The 21408-nt window shown below is 43.5% G+C and overlaps 1 protein-coding gene across 2 annotated transcripts in view; it reads right to left on the bottom strand.

Annotated features, from left to right (window-relative positions):
* Positions 1 to 19771, bottom strand: part of LOC119797840 (kelch domain-containing protein 1) — a 39847-nt gene extending 20076 nt beyond the window's left edge. The window contains exons 1-4 of one of the 2 annotated variants that reach the window (XM_038307067.1): positions 19634 to 19771; positions 19322 to 19446; positions 1798 to 1868; positions 1572 to 1689 (exon numbers count right to left, since the gene is read on the bottom strand). In XM_038307067.1, coding sequence (XP_038162995.1) covers positions 1572 to 1689; positions 1798 to 1868; positions 19322 to 19429 — 297 coding nt within the window. In that variant the 5' untranslated portion in view covers positions 19430 to 19446; positions 19634 to 19771. Of the gene's footprint in view, positions 1 to 1571; positions 1690 to 1797; positions 1869 to 19321; positions 19447 to 19534 lie in introns of both variants that reach the window. The other variant, XM_038307068.1, reaches the window with a different exon arrangement.
* Positions 19772 to 21408: the final 1637 nt, after the last annotated feature.

Raw genomic sequence — 21408 nt, 5'->3', positions numbered from 1 at the left:
AAGCACAGAAACTATGTGAAAGAACGATGTTTTTCTTCAGCAAATCAGAGATCATGGTCAGAGCTGCTGGGTTGGATGCAGACAAACTCGGGACTAGAGATCAACCGTTACAGTTCTTTAAAGTTCAATGTCGACGTCAATTATTGTAATGTCTGTCTAAAGCCGGACGTTTTTTGCCCTTTTTGGGCTGATTATCCAGTCTTTTGGGAATCGGGCCGACTTTCAGCCTGATGGTGCATCATGTAGTATACAGCGGGTAACGAGGGGCGATCAGCCTCTAACGACCACCCCCCCATCAGGAATCGGAAGGTTGGCAGAAAATCAAACATGTTTCAAATTCATGTTCCGTCTTAAGGTGGTTGTGGGCAAATCGCTCAGTGGACAAACAAGGATTCTTCTTCTTCTTCCTCCTCTCAGAGGAAAACCCAGCATCATGGCGGGGGTGCAATGAGTGAAATGAATTTCTTTCTGTAAAATTGACAGACCGTAGTAGCCATGTTTGCTCAGCCATGTCTTTGTCCAAATACGTCGTCTCCTTTTCTTTTTAGGGCTTTCAGCACAAAATTGCCCAAATAGCCAAGGCAGCGCGTTTCACTCTAGTGAGCCTCATGTTCTTCTTCTACTGGTTTGGCTTCTGGATAGACGAGTTCGAGTAGCTCCATGCGAAGCTAAGTCCCACCTGGTTTTTAGACATACATCGTGAGCTGTGAACTTTTAAACGCTGTGGATTCGTCGTACAGTGTGAGCTGTAGCTGCGTTCAACCATTGAAAAAATCGTACAGAGCACGCCAATCTAACCAATCCCAGATACATGCTACTGGGTTTTTGGGGCCCATCCTGTAAGCTGATATTGTTTTTTTTTTTACTTTATTTACATGATAAAAATGACTAAATGATAACAAATGTTATACAAGTCCCCATTTAAACAAAAGTTTTAATGTATTAACAAATGAAAGAAAACATTAATAATGGATAGGCTATGGGGGGAAAAGCAATGCAAGCAGACCACTAAAGAATCAGTGAATGCTTGCAGTTATCAGCTGACGTCAATGCAAGAAAAAAATATTATTATCAGCCATAGATATCAGCTGGCTGGCGTATCCTATTGAAGTACGGAGTCTACAGAAAATAAACAAAACAAGAAAATTTATATTAATGAAGCACATTTATGTATTTAAAGATATACAAGCATGACTTAGATATAGACCAAACATAACACAGTGGTTGTTAATTCTGTTTTTATTACTATTTTTCCAACGGTTAGTAAGTTCTATAGAAATATTTCTACTCTAACCAATAGTTTGGGTCATGTGATCATTCTGGTTTTATTTTGTGGGTTAAAAGTGAAATATTTTGGCAACCTTCAGTCTACATTAATCACACTGTAAAAAAGGGGGGAAAAAAGCTCTGAGAAACGTGAAAAATAAGGGCTATTAACCTGTGTCACAACCAGTCACTACAAATATCCCTCATTTAAAAGGCAACAACTTTAAGTCTCCTAATTTGGTTTAAAGTAAAGATAAAATATATAATCATAACAATCCAGCAGAGTCAGGCTGATAAACTCTAACCTGATTGGTCTGTCCGCTGTCGTCACATCCTCCAAATATGTACATGTTTCCGTTCAAGCAGCAGCCACAGGTCCCAGACATGGAGGGAGGGACGTCCCCTGTCATGTGAAACACCTGCCTTCAAAAAAACAGAAACAGTGGAAAAACTAGATTCACTGCAAGGAAACGAGCAGCTGGAGGGAATGATGTAGGTCAACTAACAGCTTGAAAGAGATCAGGTTCTTACCATCTTCCTCCTTCCAAGTCGTAGACCCAGATCTCATCTCTGGGAATAAAAACCTCCTCATCTCCGATCGACTGTAAAACAAAACACAGAATTACTGCTTACTGTGATCAATCTGCATGTATTAAACTTTTTGTTTTCAGATAGAAGATGAAAGATTGCTGCCCCTCCCAACCTTTAGCAGTTTTGTGGTGTAGAGCAGTGGCTGTTTCTGATATGAGCGACATCAGTAGTCTATTTGTATAAAAAATGGTGGAATTTTTTTTTTTTTTTGGAAGAATACATACCAGTATGCTGGAGAAGATTCTGTCATCCAGGTTGTAGTCATTTCAAAAAAGTAAAAAAAAAAAAAACACTGACCTTTAAGTTTTTCTTTTTGTTTAATAAGCCAAAACAAGTGTTTGGGCTACTATATAAAGCTTCAAACTCAACACTAATTCTGACATTTAAATTGAAAAGGGTCCTGGATGGAAGCAAAATGTCTTCAAACCTGGAAATAAAGTTCAGTGGATTTTTTTGGTGTTGTTTTTTTTACTTTTTTGGAAGCATCCATAGCCTAATTAATATAGTCTATTAACCTAAAATAATATGCATGGTCTGGTTGTTCCATGCCAGGTACGCCGGTCATCGACTTTGACCACGGCACTTTCAGTAGAACTGCAGTCAGTCCCTGGCATGGCTATCACTGCCCCTAAAGAGTTACCATGGCTATCACTGCCCTACATAGTTAGCAAGGCTAGCACTGCCCCAACATAGTTAGAATGGCTAGCACTCCCCCTACATAGTTAGCATAGCTAGCATTGCCCCTACATAGTTAGCATGGCTAGTACTGCCCCTGCAGAGTTAGCATGGCTATCACTGCCCCTACATGGTTAGAATGCCTAGCACTGCCCCTACATAGTTAACATGGCTATCACTGCCCCTACAGAGGTAGCATGGCTATCACTGCCCTACATAGTTAGCATGGCTAGCACTGCCCCTACATGGTTAGCATGGCTAGTACTGCCCCTGCAGAGTTAGCATGGCTATCACTGCCCCTACATGGTTAGAATGGCTAGCACTGCCCCTACATGGTTAGCATGGCTAGTACTACCCCTGCAGAGTTAGCATGGCTATCACTGCCCCTACATAGTTAGCATGGCTAGCACTGCCCCTACATGGTTAGCATGGCTAGTACTGCCCCTGCAGAGTTAGCATGGCTATCACTGCCCCTACATGGTTAGAATGGCTAGCACTGCCCCTACATAGTTAACATGGCTATCACTGCCCCTACATAGTTAGCAAGGCTAGCACTGTCCCTACATAGTTAGAATGGCTAGCACTCCCCCTACATAGTTAGCATAGCTAGCATTGCCCCTACATAGTTAGCATGGCTAGCACTGCCCCTACATGGTTAGCATGGCTAGTACTGCCCCTGCAGAGTTAGCATGGCTATCACTGCCCCTACATGGTTAGAATGGCTAGCACTGCCTCTACATAGTTAACATGGCTATCACTGCCCCTACAGAGGTAGCATGGCTATCACTGCCCTACATAGTTAGCATGGCTAGCACTGCCCCTACATGGTTAGCATGGCTAGTACTGCCCCTGCAGAGTTAGCATGGCTATCACTGCCCCTACATGGTTAGAATGCCTAGCACTGCCCCTACATAGTTAACATGGCTATCACTGCCCCTACAGAGGTAGCATGGCTATCACTGCCCTACATAGTTAGCATGGCTAGTACTGCCCCTGCAGAGTTAGCATGGCTATCACTGCCCCTGCAGAGTTAGCATGGCTATCACTGCCCCTACATAGTTAGCATGGCTAGCACTGCCCCTACATGGTTAGCATGGCTAGTACTGCCCCTGCAGAGTTAGCATGGCTAGTACTGCCCCTACATGGTTAGAATGGCTAGCACTGCCCCTACATAGTTAACATGGCTATCACTGCCCCTACATAGTTAGCAAGGCTAGCACTGCCCCTACATAGTTAGAATGGCTAGCACTGCCCCTACATAGTTAACATGGCTATCACTGCCCCTACATAGTTAGGAAGGCTAGCACTGCCCCTACATAGTTAGAATGGCTAGCACTCCCCCTACATAGTTAGCATAGCTAGCATTGCCCCTACATAGTTAGCATGGCTAGCACTGCCCCTACATGGTTAGCATGGCTAGTACTGCCCCTGCACAGTTAGCATGGCTATCACTGCCCCTACATGGTTAGAATGGCTAGCACTGCCTCTACATAGTTAACATGGCTATCACTGCCCCTACAGAGGTAGCATGGCTATCACTGCCCTACATAGTTAGCATGGCTAGCACTGCCCCTACATGGTTAGCATGGCTAGTACTGCCCCTGCAGAGTTAGCATGGCTATCACTGCCCCTACATGGTTAGAATGGCTAGCACTGCCCCTACATGGTTAGCATGGCTAGTACTGCCCCTGCAGAGTTAGCATGGCTATGACTGCCCCTACATAGTTAGCATGGCTAGCACTGCCCCTACATGGTTAGCATGGCTAGTACTGCCCCTGCAGAGTTAGCATGGCTATCACTGCCCCTACATGGTTAGAATGGCTAGCACTGCCCCTACATAGTTAACATGGCTATCACTGCCCCTACATAGTTAGCAAGGCTAGCACTGCCCCTACATAGTTAAAATGGCTAGCACTCCCCCTACATAGTTAGCATAGCTAGCATTGCCCCTACATAGTTAGCATGGCTAGCACTGCCCCTACATGGTTAGCATGGCTAGTACTGCCCCTGCAGAGTTAGCATGGCTATCACTGCCCCTACATGGTTAGAATGGCTAGCACTGCCCCTACATAGTTAACATGGCAATCACTGCCCCTACAGAGGTAGCATGGCTATCACTGCCCTACATAGTTAGCATGGCTATCACTGCCCTACATAGTTAGCATGGCTAGCACTGCCCCTACATGGTTAGCATGGCTAGTACTGCCCCTGCAGAGTTAGCATGGCTATCACTGCCCCTACATAGTTAGCATGGCTAGCACTGCCCCTACATGGTTAGCATGGCTAGTACTGCCCCTGCAGAGTTAGCATGGCTATCACTGCCCCTACATGGTTAGAATGGCTAGCATTGCCCCTACATAGTTAACATGGCTATCACTGCCCCTACATAGTTAGCATGGCTATCACTGCCCTACATAGTTAGCATGGCTATCACTGCTCCTACATAGTTAGCATGGCTATAGCTGCACCTACATAGTTAGCATAGCTAGCACTCCCCCTACATAGTTAGCATGGCTATTACTGCCCCTACAGAGTTAGCATGGCTATCACTGCTCCTACATAGTTAGCATGGCTATAGCTGCGCCTACATAGTTAGCATGGCTAGCACTGCCCCTACATGGTTAGCATGGCTAGTACTGCCCCTGCAGAGTTAGCATGGCTATCACTGCCCCTACATGGTTAGAATGGCTAGCACTGCCCCTACATAGTTAACATGGCTATCACTGCCCCTACAGAGGTAGCATGGCTATCACTGCCCTACATAGTTAGCATGGCTAGCACTGCCCCTACATAGTTAGCATGGCTAGCACTGCCCCTACAGAGTTAGAATGGCTAGCACTCCCCCTACATAGTTAGCATAGCTAGCATTGCCCCTACATAGTTAGAATGGCTATCTCTAGTCCTACAAAGTTAGCATGGCTATAGCTGCGCCTACATAGTTAGCATAGCTATTATTGCCCCTGCATAGTTAGCATGACTATCACTGCACCTACAGAGTTAGGGTGGCTATCACTGCTCCTACATAGTTAGCATGGCTATAGCTGCACCTACATAGTTAGCATGGCTATCGCTGCCCCTACATAGTTAGCATGGATATTACTGCCCCTACAGAGTTAGCATAGCTAGCATTGCCCCTGCATAGTTAGCATGGCTATAGCTGCGCCTACATAGTTAGCATAGCTAGCATTGCCCCTGCATAGTTAGCATGACTATCACTGCACCTACAGAGTTAGGGTGGCTATCACTGCCCCTGCATAGTTAGCATGGCTATCACTGCGCCTACGTAGTTAGCATGGCTATCGCTGCCCCTACATAGTTAGCATGGATATCACTGCCCCTACAGAGTTAGCATAGCTAGCATTGCCCCTGCATAGTTAGCATGGCTATAGCTGCCCCTACATAGTTAGGATGGCTATTACTGCCCCTACAGAGTTAGCATAGCTAGCATTGCCCCTGCATAGTTAGCATGGCTATAGCTGCGCCTACATAGTTAGCATGGCTATCACTGCCCTACATAGTTAGCATGGCTATCACTGCTCCTACATAGTTAGCATGGCTATAGCTGCACCTACATAGTTAGCATAGCTAGCACTCCCCCTACATAGTTAGCATGGCTATTACTGCCCCTACAGAGTTAGCATGGCTATCACTGCTCCTACATAGTTAGCATGGCTATAGCTGCGCCTACATAGTTAGCATGGCTAGCACTGCCCCTACATGGTTAGCATGGCTAGTACTGCCCCTGCAGAGTTAGCATGGCTATCACTGCCCCTACATGGTTAGAATGGCTAGCACTGCCCCTACATAGTTAACATGGCTATCACTGCCCCTACAGAGGTAGCATGGCTATCACTGCCCTACATAGTTAGCATGGCTAGCACTGCCCCTACATAGTTAGCATGGCTAGCACTGCCCCTACAGAGTTAGAATGGCTAGCACTCCCCCTACATAGTTAGCATAGCTAGCATTGCCCCTACATAGTTAGAATGGCTATCTCTGCTCCTACAAAGTTAGCATGGCTATAGCTGCGCCTACATAGTTAGCATAGCTATTATTGCCCCTGCATAGTTAGCATGACTATCACTGCACCTACAGAGTTAGGGTGGCTATCACTGCTCCTACATAGTTAGCATGGCTATAGCTGCACCTACATAGTTAGCATGGCTATCGCTGCCCCTACATAGTTAGCATGGATATTACTGCCCCTACAGAGTTAGCATAGCTAGCATTGCCCCTGCATAGTTAGCATGGCTATAGCTGCGCCTACATAGTTAGCATAGCTAGCATTGCCCCTGCATAGTTAGCATGACTATCACTGCACCTACAGAGTTAGGGTGGCTATCACTGCCCCTGCATAGTTAGCATGGCTATCACTGCGCCTACGTAGTTAGCATGGCTATCGCTGCCCCTACATAGTTAGCATGGATATTACTGCCCCTACAGAGTTAGCATAGCTAGCATTGCCCCTGCATAGTTAGCATGGCTATAGCTGCCCCTACATAGTTAGCATGGCTATTACTGCCCCTACAGAGTTAGCATAGCTAGCATTGCCCCTGCATAGTTAGCATGGCTATAGCTGCGCCTACATAGTTAGCATGGCTATCACTGCCCGTACTACGGTGGCCAGGAAGTGCAAACCAACAATACAAATTCTGAAACACTTGGGCTCTGTTCGAAAACCTAGGACGTGTCCTCCAAGGACGCGGTCTACCTAGACTGGATCCTTCGAAGTCCTTGAAAATAAGGAGACCGGAAGAGTTTAGGCTGTGAATTCGACCAGGTCCTCCCTTCGGCGGGTTTTACCTCCGTATGCTCTGTTGCTTAGCAACCGTAAACGTTGACACACAAAGCAGGAAAAGAATGAATACAGAAGTTTTCAAAACTGTTTATTTATTTATTTTTTATTGTGAAGAGAACAAAGACTACACTCACAAGAATCCAGAGTGGAATAAAGGTTCCAACCACCGGGAGCAGGAACAAATAAAATCAAATGTAATGATAAAAACCTTAGTCAGTTAAATAACCTGCTGCTGTCATTCTGCACATCTCTGATGTTGCTGCTATTTTCGAATATCCATTACTGGAAAAATGTCCATAGCTGCATATTGGTTATTTATTCCCCAGTTTTATATTGTTAAAACACTTTACAGTATTGTATTGTTTATATTTTAACTCTTCGCTATTATGTTAGTCTTATACATTTTTCTAAGGTCCTCATTTGTGTGACCATTTTCAATAATTGTTCTGCTGCTGTAAATCTGCCCATTGTGGGACAATAAAGGGATTTTCTATTCTATTCTATAAAAGGGGTAGAAAGATATAAGTAAATCTAAACAATTTATTTATAAAAAATATATCTGCAAAATCTCTAATATTCAACAACAAAAAATACGTAGTTAAGCATATTGTGCAAAACAGCAATAAAAAGATAAAAATCCTATCAGATTTATAGTCCCCTCTCTGCAGATATATTAGAATCTGTCCTTTAATTCCAGCCAAACCCATTTAATCAGTAACAGATTAAAACCTTTAGATAAACCAAACATTACCGCCACATATCTGACTCTATAACCATTAAAACAACTATTTTTCATTCATTTCAGACGGAACTATTCACCGACTTGTATTAAATTAAACTGAACTTCCAATTTTCACCACTGTTCGGCACCAAGTAACCTTTCCTCTGATCACGGCTTGCTTGGTCTCGCAATGAATCCTGGGATATCCAAGAATACCGAGGATACATCAGACCCGTCCTTCAAATCGGGCAAAAAGAAGGACGCATTTTAAGGCCGCATAACGAGGACTCTTGGAATCCGACCAGACCTCGGCGCGGCGCTATGACGTAATCGGCCTTCGAATCCGGTCTTCTAAGGATGCGTCCTAGGTTTTTCGAACAGAGCCTTGGTTTGCACTTCCCGGCCACCGTACCCTACAGAGTTAAGGACAAATTTCCCACTGGGATCAGCTTCATAGTCATGGTAGGACACTTTATTTTGCTCTGGCTACTCATAAGTACGGAAGAGGATTAGGGCCACTGAAAAAAAAAAAAGTTAACTGATTTTTAAATTTTATTTCAGTTTAACATGGGAAAAAAGTCAGAATTCTGACTTTTTTCAGAATTCTGACTTTTTTCAGAATTCTGACTTTTTTATGGTCAGAATTTAGTCAGAATTCTGAGAAAAAAGTCAGGGACCGCTACTTGTTGATGGCATTAAAAGGATTTCTAAGGGCATTAAAAAGCATTAAATTAGAGTTAATCATTCCTGTATAAGCCCTGATTTTATTACTGAATGTAAAATGTCTACTATATATTAAAAGTAATGGCAATAACGCTCTTTCACTATTTGGCGGGCTGTGCACTTATGAGTTGGCCTCGTGAGACCATCCTGATCTCACGAGGTTTCAAGGTTTCACTCGCAGATCAGTCTGGAGACTCTCCGTTAAAGAAAATTTGGACCCGTTCACCAAACGAACGTCCAATCAGCGTTGGCTTTGAGGCGGGTTGAGGTGTGACGCAACGAGAAGCGCGACAGTTCAGTCTAAAGAACATGGCGGCTTCAGCCGATGAAACTAGCGTTAGTGTGGCTATCAAGCAAGTTTTATCGGAATTACAGAGTATTTCTTCACTGAAAGAAGAGCAAAACACTGCTCTGGAGGCTTTTCTCAGAGGAAAAGATGTTTTTGCTCTTCTCCCGACTGGTTTCGGCAAGAGTAGCCTGGCTTGTGGTTGTGTTTTCGTCGTCGCTCTGTTAGTACGTCATATGCTTCGTTGATCTGATTGGTTTATTTGGCCCGTCTATCATCAACATAGGCCAATCAGCTAACCAGTATTTTCGCCCCTTCCCAAAATTACTTCAACGGAAGGTTTCCAGATGGATATGCAGAGCAAATCCATCTGGCGGAGTCAGGTTACCTTTTACCATCCACCTTTATCCATTTCACCCACCCTCCAGCAGTCACCCACATTTCTGATATTATATAGCATAATTTTAACAAATTTTATGCACAAAAAAATTTATCAATTCATTGAAATGAATAAATTTAATTGATTATTATTTTAATTTGGTCATATTAATTCATTTCTATGTACCACTTAAAGGTAGCAGCAGCTTTGTCTGTAATATTGTCATAGCCCATATTTAGACTTTTTTATGACGTTCATTAATCCAAACAAAGTCTGAAACATGTAAGAAGGCGTTTGTTTCTGTGTGTGCATTCTCTCCTTCCCTACCGGCCAGCACTTGGCATGAAGGGCGACCCTTGCAAGGTCATTAGTGTGGATTACTGAGGAGAAGGAAATGCACATGCAGTAGCAAAACACCTACAACCCCTTTCAGATTTTATTATTAATACCTAAGTTTGGGATATGACTATGAGAATATTATATTCTGTAATTAACATATTGAAAAATTAAATGTGAATTTAATTTAATTGTAAATTGAAGTAAATTTTGGGTCGTAATTTTAAACTCTGTTTGATGTTTTTAGTGTTATGCTGCATCTCCAGCCTTCAAAGGCAGGACAACGGCCAGGGAAAGCAACCAGTAAGCGAAAAGCTCCAGGAGAGAGAACCGAGGATGAAATTATAAACATTATACTGGGCAAGTAAAAATTGTTTCTGGGCAAATTAAATGTGAAAGCCACTTGCCCAGAAAGGGCAAAGTTTTGTTACTTAACGTCAACCCCTGTTAAGTAACAAAAGTGTGGACAGATACCGCTAACTCAGGGGAGCTTGAATATCCGGCTTCAAACGAACTACCCTGCAGCAATTCATCGCATATTTCTGAAGCAGGCTTCGAGTTCACAAAGTTCTTGCTCGCCCCACATCCCATCCTGCTGAGTTCTTTTTCTACTGTGGCATTTTCAAACAACTTTTTCAAGAACATTCAGCACCATTGCAGCCGCCCTAAATTCTGCAGGCACCTGTTATGATAGCTCAGCAGCACCAGGGGGCTAATTAACACATCAAAATATATAGTTTTGACTAATCAAAATTAACTTTGAGATATCTTGATAATAATTCCTTTAAATGATGAATCAGGTGATGCCATTTGAGATATCTCAAAAGGCATTTTGACTCTCCAAAATATGATTGATTGATATCTTGAATTGTTAATTTCTCTAGTCATAATATAAGATATCTTAATGTATAATTTCGGATAGTCAAAATTTTGTTTTTCAAAGTCAAACATTTTTCTTTGATATCTTAGAAGTAATTACGGATATTCATAAAAGCTGATTTTGTGATAAACGGCCGCCATAAGCCTGCGAGCCTGCGCTCAGGGCGGCAAATCAAGATATTACACATACGAATACTTTCTACGCATTTGCAAATCTCACAAGGCAGAAGTGTAGCAACAATCACGTGTAAAGAGAGCCAACCGAGAAACTGCTTGACTTGTAAACAATGATTTGTGGGTACTTCTGGTTGTTGAAGCAAAAATAAATCAGATTTAAGTGACTCTGTGTGTTTACAGACTGATTTAGACATTTGTAAATCATTTTGCAACATATGCTCCCATATTACTGCTGCTGCTACTTTTAGACCCAGCAGGCAAACCTGTGGCAAGCCGGGCGATGGGAAAGAAGGAGAAGACGATGAGAAAAAGGGAGCAGAGAAAGTGTGGACTGCTGGAAGAACTGCGGTGAACTGGTGAAAGAAAAGTGAAACGGCGTGCTCAAAGATGACCCTGCACATTTAGAGGATGTTTGGCTCAACCTGCTGCTGTGAAGCAGGATTCTCCACCATGAACAGAATCTACAATAAATCTGGATCCAGGCTCAAAATGAGCACCTTGATATGTGCTTGAGAATGGCTTAGTCTCCGGTTAAACCCAGGTTTAAAGCCTTCAAGGTCTTGACGACTTAAAAGAATTTAGCTTAAAGTCTCCTGTAAGGAAATATGGATATATGTGTGTTGGCGACAGTCAAAACAACTAAGTCGCCGAGCGGCTGATTAGGGGAATCCTTGTTGACGCGCTCAAAAGGTTCAGTCCAATATGCTGTTCAGATCCTTTTATTGATCTTCAAAAAACATGCAGGCAGCATACAAACAAATCCACAGGTAGGAGCCGTGATGAAGCGCAACAATAATATCCAAAAACTTAAAGCAGTCAGCAAAATGTAGACATCCCCCATCACCCACTCTCTGACACAAACACCAGGTGAACAGAACAGGTGATTTTACCAATCACCGCTGACCCCACGTGATCAAAACTATGCCCATTCACCACAATGTGAAAGACATTTATCAGTTTATTTCTCCTACAGATTTAGGAATTTTTCTGCTCATTCAGCTCATAAAATGATATGGTTCTCCTCTTTTGGGACTCTTGAGTTTTCAGTTATTAGTTATTCTGTTTTGTTGATCTTTGGTTTATTTTCCATGTTACTCTCTGCTGCCCCCTGGTGCTTGTTTCCTTTCCCCTTGGCTTCCTTCTAGTTAGTTCCACTCACACCTGCTCCTTATTCAGCTCATCAGTCCATCCTTTGGTCTGTTCCCTTTATATACTCCACCTCTGCAGTCACTCCATGCTGGTTCCTTGTTGTTGTTTTGTTGTTCCCTCGTCTCTGGCTTCCCACGTGAGTTTTCCCTGATCCTACTGACTTTTTATGTTCTTAGTATTTTGGATTTTTGGTTGTCTGCCTTTGTTTTTTTTTTTCATTAAATCTACAAGATTCACCTCTGCCTGCTGGTCCTCAACCAACCTCCATACAAATCGCAGACCATGCTTCAAAATTGAGCATAAAACAAAAAAATCAGTGTCATACCTGCGACAAGCTAACTGCGGCACACTGCTGGGGGAGGATAACCAGCCCTTTAGTGCTTGCAAAAAATCTTTCATTCATTTTCAGACAGCTTGTGTTCTCAACAATAGGAAGTCATTCAATAAATATATGTTTGAGCTCATTTATAAAGTATAAACCCTATTGAAAGCGTTCAGGTGGAGTAGCTGTAGGTCCATCAGCCACCTGCTTATGCAACGTTCACACCAAAAGCAGCAAGAGCAGCAAAAACGTGCGTGCTGCTTTATTTTGGATGCTTGTACAAGTTTAGTTCTGACGCAGTGAAAAAAGTGGGTCTGATGCGCGTTGGGTGAAGCTACCCTATCCTGCCTGTAACAACGGCAGCTATTTAAGCTAAGATCAGTGGGTACAAAGTAGTTTTAATATGTTTTTAAGTGAGAAAGTCCACATGAAAACTTCTTCTGTGCAGTTAATCAAGAATACGATTCTGCATTCAAATATTATTTTGCTGTCTCAGACCCCCACATACCGGCGGTGCGCTGTCAGTAGGAATCCCATTCAACAGCAGCCTCCTGCCCGGTCGCCCTCGTGCAGTTTGCTGCGGCGGCTGGAAGGCATTTTTCATGTATGTAATCCAAACTGCAGGCACCAGGATAATAAAAACGAACAGGGTTTGCCGGCAGATTTCTGCATTTTTAGTTAATTTAGGCGTTAATGAACAGTTTCAGAGGAGTGATCATAGTGATCTGTATCATCAGCAGCGCTGTGTCTGTCTCCCTGCCAGCTCCTATATCAGCTTCTCTGATTGGTTGATGAGGCGCGTTCAGCAGCTAAAGTTCAATTTTTCAACCATTGAAACTGCATGTAAACTAGCTGCTTCTGCTGCATCTGCTGCTTTAAGGGCTGGTTATACTCTTACAGCAGTGTGTCACAGTGAGCTTGACGCAGACATTTATGATTTATGCCCAATATTAAAGCGTGGTTTGCGCTACACACTGTGGGTCTAGATACGGCCGAGGCGGTGAGGAAGTGGGGGCGAGTTTGAGTCCGACAACGGAGGGACATGGCGGCGAAAAAGAGTGGAGATCCAGGTGGAAAAAGGGTCCCAGCGTTCTCGCTCACCTCGATCTTCTAGCTTAGACATGGGCAAACTACGGCCCCCGGGCCGTATACGGCCCGTTAGGCTTTTTAATCCGGCCCGCCGAACTTGTCCAAATTACCCTATTTTCACGACTGTAAGGCGCACATAAACATCTTTTTCTTTTTTTTCTTTTTTTCCTCAAAATGTGCCCTGTGTGTGTTGTAACTGCGACTTTTGAGACCACCATGCAGAACTCCTCATCTCCTCATTGAGGAGATGATGAAAGCGTGGCTGAGGGAGGTGAATGTAAGGAGACCAGGTGTTTTTTCCCACTCATCACCATCTCTGGTAATCTGTGACTCCATGCGTGCCCATCTCACAGCTGATGTGAAAAACATGGTGAAACAAATGAATGCTGTGCTCGCTGTTATTCAACCGCTTGACATCGGTGTGAACCGGACGCAGCAGGTGCAGCAGAAGCAGCGAGTTTACATGCAAAGTCAATGGTTGACGCGCGTATAGGTGCAGCAAAAGGTCCCGCAGCGCGTTTTGAGCAGCAGGCGCAGCGCGTCGGGAGCGTTTGCATCTGACGCGCCGGAAACGCGCTGCTGCTGCTCGAGATGGAAAAATTGAAGTTTTGCTGCTGGACGCGCCACATCAACCAATCAGAGAAGCTGATCTGGGAGCTGACAGCGAGACAGACACATCGCTCTGATGACAAATGATTAGGGATGGGAATCGAAAACCGGTTCCTGTTCAGAACCGGTTCCGTATTTTTCGATTCCATGGCATCGTTTGGCAGCTCGCTGAATGATTCTTTTTTCGATTCCCGCAGCACCAGAGCCGAGAGCGCCGGCTCTGGGGAGCACGACTTACGTCACGTTTTTTACGTAAGTTACGCAACTTACGCAAGTTACGCAAGTTACGCAAGTTGGAAGAACTATTCGAGGAGGAAGACAACGTGCTGCGGTCACTTTGTGAATCAAAGCCCCGTCTTTCCTTAGCCCAGAGGGTAGATCAGGAAATCCAGCTCTATAAAAGCTTGCCCTCCATCCCCTGCAGGGATAGCGCCACACTGTGGTGGTGGAACAAGCAAGATACGCTGCCCTTGCTATCTGGACTGGCTGAAAACTACCTCTGTGTGCAGGCTTCCTCCACCCCATCTGAGAGGGTGTTCTCCACGGCTGGAGACACCATAAGCGCTGAAAGATCCCGTATCCTTCCAGAAAAAGCAGATATGCTCATCTTTCTGCAAAAGAACTGTTAATTTTCCCTACTACTGTTTTATAATTAGTATTTTTTGTTATTTAAAATAGGTTATTATCCCATCATTTGTTATTAGACATTGTTGGTTATTAAGTTTGTTCTTGTATTCATTTTTCATTTAAACACAGATGTTACTCCAGTTTCACATTTCCTGTGGACATCTTGATCTTTTTGAGTTTGTAAGATTGTGCAATAGTTAAGTAAACAAAGTTGATTCTGATAATCAAACTGTTTGTTCTCCTTTTTCCCCCAAATTGGAATCGAAAAAAGAATCGATTAAGAATCGAATCGTTTCATAGAATCGAAAAGGGAATCGGAATCGTGAAAATCTTTTCAATTCCCAACCCTACAAATGATATTACGGCAAATGAAAAAGGCTGGATGGATGAGGAGATGATGAAAGCGTGGCTGAGGCAGGTGTATGTTAACCTGACAACAGCCAGATGCATGTCTCGCTCCGCCCAGCTCCGCTCACATACATCTGGGAACCCGCTCATTGAAAGTGATTTCCCCAACCGAATTTATGGTCTGTCCAATCAGGACGCAGGGTGGGTGTGTCCTGGAGTGGAGAAGCGACCGTGAGATTCCAACAACAATGGCGGCTCGCATTGAGGAAGCAAGCGTTAGCAATGATGCTGCTATTTCTTCTATGTTGTCCAATCTATCTGATATTGTTTAATTAAAAGAACATCAGAGAACGGCTTTGAAGGCTTTTGTTGGTGGAAACGATGTTTTCGCCCTTCTCCCGACCGGATTTGGCAAGAGCTTGACCTACCAAATGGCTCCTCCTCTCACAGCGTCACGGGTTAGCTTCGGTGTGAGTGGTTGAAATAGCACGTCAATAAAGATGACAGACAAGTGGCTTATCCAATCATATGCAAGGAGTTTTGATAAGGCCCAGCCTTCAGTAAAGGCAATTCCTATGGCGGGTTCCCAGATGTATGTGAGCGGAGCTAGGCGGAGTGAGACATGCATCTGGCTGTTGTCAGGTTAGGTGTATGTAAGGAGACCAGGTGTTTTTTTCCACGCATGACCAACGCTGTTAATCTGTGACTGAATGAACGCTGTGCTTGCCGTTATCCCGGGCGGTCTGACAAAGAAACTTCAACCGCTCGACATCGGTATACACCGGCCGTTCAAAGTAAGGCTGCGAGCGGCGTGGGAGCGATGGATGACTGACGGAGACCACAGTTTCACGAAAGGTGGAAGGCAGCGCCGCGCAAGTTACACCACAGTTTGTGGATGGATTGTTGATGCTTGGACTAACGCGTCTGCTGGCACTGTTGTTCAAGCTTTCGCAAAAGCATGCATTATTTCTGAGGAGCCGCGCTGCACGGAAAGTGACTCTGATAGCGAAGAAGGGGAAACTGGCATGTCTGATTTAGTGCAGCTGTTTAATTCAGAAACAGAGGATGATGACTTTGATGGGTTTGATTAATACTTTGTAATAAATACATGAATAAAGAACAATCCTACTCAGTTTTGCTCCCGCTCTATTTTTCTGACTGAAAACTTAATTCAACAGCAGCCTCTGGGCCGGGTCTCCTCCGGTTTCACCGCGGCGGCTGGCAGGTGTTTTTTCATCTAAATAATCTAAATCTTGCAGCTATATTTGATGTGATCAGTGGGAATAAAGTAGTTTTAATATGTTTTTAAGTGAGAAAGTCCACCTGAAAACTTAATAATTGCAGTCAGTTCATCCAGATTATTATCCTGCCTATACTATTTCTGTCGGAGGCGCTCAGACCCCCACATACCAGCAGTAGGAATCCCTTCAACAGCAGCCTCTAGGCTGGGTAGCCTCCGGGTTCACCGTGGCTGCTGGCATGTGTTTTTCATCTAAAAAATTTAAACTGCAGGCACCAGGATACCGGTAATAAAAGCGAACATATTCCGTCGGCAGGTTTCAAAATTTTAAGTTAATTTAGGAGTGATCACAGGGCTCTGTGTCATCAGCGATGTGTCTGTCTCAAGGCCAGCACGTAGGTTTGATTAATACTTTGTAATAAATAAATGAATAAAGCACAATCATACTCAGTTTTGCTCCCGCTCTATTTTTAAATAGGCAGTAGAGGTATTTAAACGTAGTAGAGGACATGTACCTGTATATAAGAAAACCCTATAGTCCGGTGCGCCTTATGTGTGTGTTAAATACAGAAATGGGACACATAACTGAGACTGCGCCTTTTAGTACGGTGCGCCTTATGGTCGTGAAAATTGTCTGTTTTTTTATACATTTCAATCCCCAGGTTTAATTAATGACATTGCTTGTCCAAATGCTCCTGGCCCGGCCCTTCTGTCAAATTTTAGAACCCATTCTGGCCCGCAAGTCAAAAAGTTTGCCCACCCCTGTTCTAGCTGGTCAAACTTCACAAGTTGTTTTCTGCAATTTGGGAGTGGTGCAGCGGAGTGTCTGCGGAGGGGGCGGGGACGGCTTTTTGTGCACTGCGACATCTACGCAGACGACCTGGTTTCGAAGTATAAATCAGCCTTTAGGTGTGAACGCAGCATTAGAGCGTCTCCACCAACTTTTATTGCAAAGTTACACCCTAGAGGTGGCAATAAGGGTGATCAATAATTGGCTAAGGTTGGCTATGGACACCCATGTCCCCCCATCTAGCTCCGCCCCTGCCGGCACCAGAGGCATAGCCAGAAATGTTTTTATAATTTTATAAAGTCAATTATATAAAGTTAATTTTCCTGTTCCAGCAGGAAAATTAACGAGCAAAACATCCGTATTTTCTAAATAAAGACAAACTATACTTTCGCACACACTTTGCTAACAAATAGATGCCTATATCCAAACATCCGTGCTTTCTAAACAAAAGGTATAGTGGATAAAATTATTTGAGGTTTGAGTTCTGGGGTGAACATCTTTTCCATTGTCATTACTTACTTTACAACCACTAATATTTCATACATTTATTATTAAGTTTTTATTAAAACAGTTACTTATCTATGATTTCACTGAAGACTCCTGGATGACTTGCGGTGATGCATCATTTCTTCTTTACCCCATAAAAAACAAAATCTATTTTTGAAAAGAGCATTGATTCTGTATTTATCATCTTTAATGTTAGTCTATTGATGTGTACAATCAACCGCAGTGTTTTTGTTGTCAAGTAGTTGTTAATATATGAAAAATTAAAACGTTTTGAATATTCCAGTTGAGAGTAACAATGCTGCCTATGTCTGAATAGGGGGTTTTCAGTGACGTCACTGGCCAGCTTCCGGTCCGCCATCTTGGGTGGCATATTATCGTATATCATATATATCATGTCGCGAATGGATAAGTACGCCAGCACGCTAGAGCCACCAGATCATGGAACATATCTGAGAAAATGTTCCATGATCGACCATATGGACCCATATGCCCTCCACGGTGCCTTGTTTAGCACTGATCCAGATGATTGGCCAAATGTAGAGCATGGCGACATAGTTCATCGACCGGTGTTCAGTGAAAACCCTCTGCACACTCTTGAGGGAATGAGAGCGTGCAAGGGTCTAGATGCTCACAACCAGTTCACATCTGGTTGGGTACGAGATGTCGAAGTGATGTACATGAAGGAAATCGCCATCATACCTGGACGGGTGAGTTTTAATAAGATGGTAAAAATGTAAACAATCCGACGCAGGGCTCGCTATGCTAGGTGGCTAACGCCGGCGGTGCGCGAACAGTTCCAAAGCTACACGTCCTTGGAGTCTCATGTGCAGTTTACGAATGGATGGGTTCAGGAGCTGCAGCTCATAAAGCCAGCAAACAGTGCTAACCGTTAGTGCTAACAACCACTCAGGCATGTAATGTACTTTTAACCAGCTGCTATGTGTTTCAAAGGTGTGGTTAGTAACGTTAACTGCCAAACCTCCCTAAACCCTCCGGGTTTCTCACATATTTGAGCCTTTTCCCGCTGGTTGAAATCAAGTTAAGGTGATATTAATCAAATTAAAACACGGCTGAGAGAGGGAGTCCAGTACGCGGTAGTCATAGGCAGTAGTCTGAGTAGCGGCGGCGGAGACGGTCAACATTGCGGCCACGGAAAGTAATACGTCATGACGCCCAAGCCCTATTATTAACATATTCTTACATGTTTTAAATGCTTGACAGTTAATTACCTGTGACAAAGTGAGCACTGCAGACTCTGGCGTATTCCAGCTTAACACCGTCCAAATCGGACCTGGATATCCGTGTCAGCCATAGGTGACGGCGTTGTTCAGATAGCTGTTATGTTTTTTCACATTGATTCACGATTACGGCTGGTATGCGATAGAAAGAGCGTTTTTCTCCACCTTCACGGCCGTGCAACCAACAATTACACACGATTTCACCATTTTTCACTGTCAATACTGCCTAAGGCTGCCACCCAATATGGCGGACGCGCTGAGTAGTCACGTGAGCGTGACGTCACCTGAAAACCCCCTATTAGAGGAAAAAATGGTAGGGGTGGCCACAGGGGTGGCCAATGATTGGATAAGGGTGGCCATGGCCACCCCTGGGCCCCCATCTAGCTCCGCCCCTGCCGGCGCACGTTTGGAGCAAAACGTCCCGGCCGGCAGCCGGCTGTAAAAACGGACACGAAACGGGGTGAAGAGAAAAAAACAAACGATAAACATAAAAACAACACCAGCTTCAGTGTGTTGTGAGGAACACGCGCTGCTTTTGGTGACATAACTGTGTTTTTTTTTTCTTTCTCACCATGTAGCCCCCCCACACATAGAGCAGGCTGTCCAGCACCACAGCCGTGTGTCCGCTCCTTTCCCGGGCCACAAGCTCCGAGCAGTGCCGCTCAAAGGCGGGGTCCATCCTCCGTCCTCTGTCAGCTACCAAAAAAACAATTAAAATATTGTCTTTTCAATAAAAAACATACATTTAAATGTCTTAAAAGCAGCCGAGAGGGCGAGGACTTACAACATTCATATGTCAGAAAGCTTATTATCTCCTTACAGTCTGATTATACCTCCGGCTATCAGCTAAAACCCATTATTGATCCTTTTTAAACATACTCACGGATTACAGTCCGACTCCAACTGTTGAGTTTCTGATTTTCATGCTTTTAAATTCAGCTTTCAGACCCGCTACAAAGAGTTCATCTCCTCAACCGTCAGCTGTGTAAACACTCCTACAAAATAAAACAACACTTCCGGGTCTCTCCTTTCAGCATAAAATACAACATAAATAAAAATTTTCATTATGTTTGCTTAAAAATATACATGAAATACACGTAAACATGTTGAATTCGATAGAAATAAGATGTTAAACTGACTTACTCTTAATACAATTCTTATTGCTATGTAATAATACAGTTATATAAGTATGAAAATGCATATTCTTGTAATTCTGCATAGTTGAAATTGTTCAGAGGAGAGCAGAAGGCTGCATAATGAGGGTCAAAGAGGAAACTTATCTATCTTCATGAGCCGAGACAAATTATCTGAAGTTCAGCAGGCAAAAACAAAAAAACAACCTACTGAGTCATCTTTCTCTGAATGCATTTAAACTCTCTCAAGTCAATATTATAGATCTATCTTTTGAAGGAAAAACATAATTTCCTTATGATAACTTTTTCAGTATAAACCTTGACCCCTCTGGGTGGACATCCTGTCTTTGCTCGCCTCTGAATTGATTAGGTATGCGTGAGCAGAAGAAATGTTTCAAGAACTTTTGGCAGCATTGATTTAGATTGGATTTTACCTTAAATATTCAGCTATGTTATTGCAGCTACTTAATATAGCACTAAAGTGTCCTTTTTTGTCTTTTGTTTTATATTTTTGCTCAACAGATGGACTCAACAGATGAAAAAGCCCCTCAGTAGAGGTTTTAGAAATAATCATTTTGGCGATATATTGTGATATTCGCCTGCCCGATATAATCTCAATCTTTCACTTCCTAGTATTGATTTTTTAAAAACAAACATGGTTGCCTAAAACAATGAGGGGAAAAGCCTCATTGCACAGCCCTTTTGCTGTGCGGAGCAGCACCGTATCTGTATTTGAGGCACAGTGACTGACTGAAACCCCAAACAACATGGATACCAAAATAATGTCTGATATCAGTTATTTTGTATGAAAGCCATAAAGCGATTAAAAATGTCTTCATAAACTTTATGTTTATTTTTATTTGATTTTATTTATTTTTAAGAGAGTATGTTATTTTCTTCATTGCCATACAGCATCACCCTTGTGTCTAAAGCCATGCTTATAGATAGGACTTTTAAACTTTTTTGGATGACTTTCTTCCAGAAATCATTCATTATATCACATATCCAAACACAAGGAATGAACAAGTCTCTAAAGCTATTAAAATAAGTATCTGGTATTCTATGTGTTCAATTTCACCAGACACATAAAACCGCATGTTCTTCTCTATGGTGCTTCTCCAGAAGCACCATAGAGAGCGTTCTGAGCAGCTGTCTCACTGTGTGGTGTGGAGGCTGCAGCGCCTCAGACTGGAAGAAGGTGAGAACAGCAGAGAGGATCATGGGGGCTCCTCTTCCCTCCATTAAAGACATTTCATCCCAGCGCTGCGTGTCCCGAGCCCGTGACATCATCAGTGACCCCTCACCCCCCCACTATGGACTGTTCTCCCTGCTGCCCTCTGGGAAGAGGCTTCCCAGCATTCAATGCAGGACCAGCAGGTTCTGCAGCAGCTTCTTCCCCACCGCCATCACACTGATGAATGTTGAAAAAACTCTAAATCACTGACTCTGCATCAAACTGACAGCTCCAAACCAACAGACTGCAGATTTGCACCATATATATCTAATGCTCTGAACTTCCATATCA

This window comes from Cyprinodon tularosa, unplaced genomic scaffold (genome assembly GCF_016077235.1).
Source record: "Cyprinodon tularosa strain WSP-4 unplaced genomic scaffold, ASM1607723v1 ctg6, whole genome shotgun sequence".
NCBI lineage: Eukaryota > Metazoa > Chordata > Actinopteri > Cyprinodontiformes > Cyprinodontidae > Cyprinodon > Cyprinodon tularosa.
This window is presented reverse-complemented; position numbering and strand designations above follow the sequence as displayed.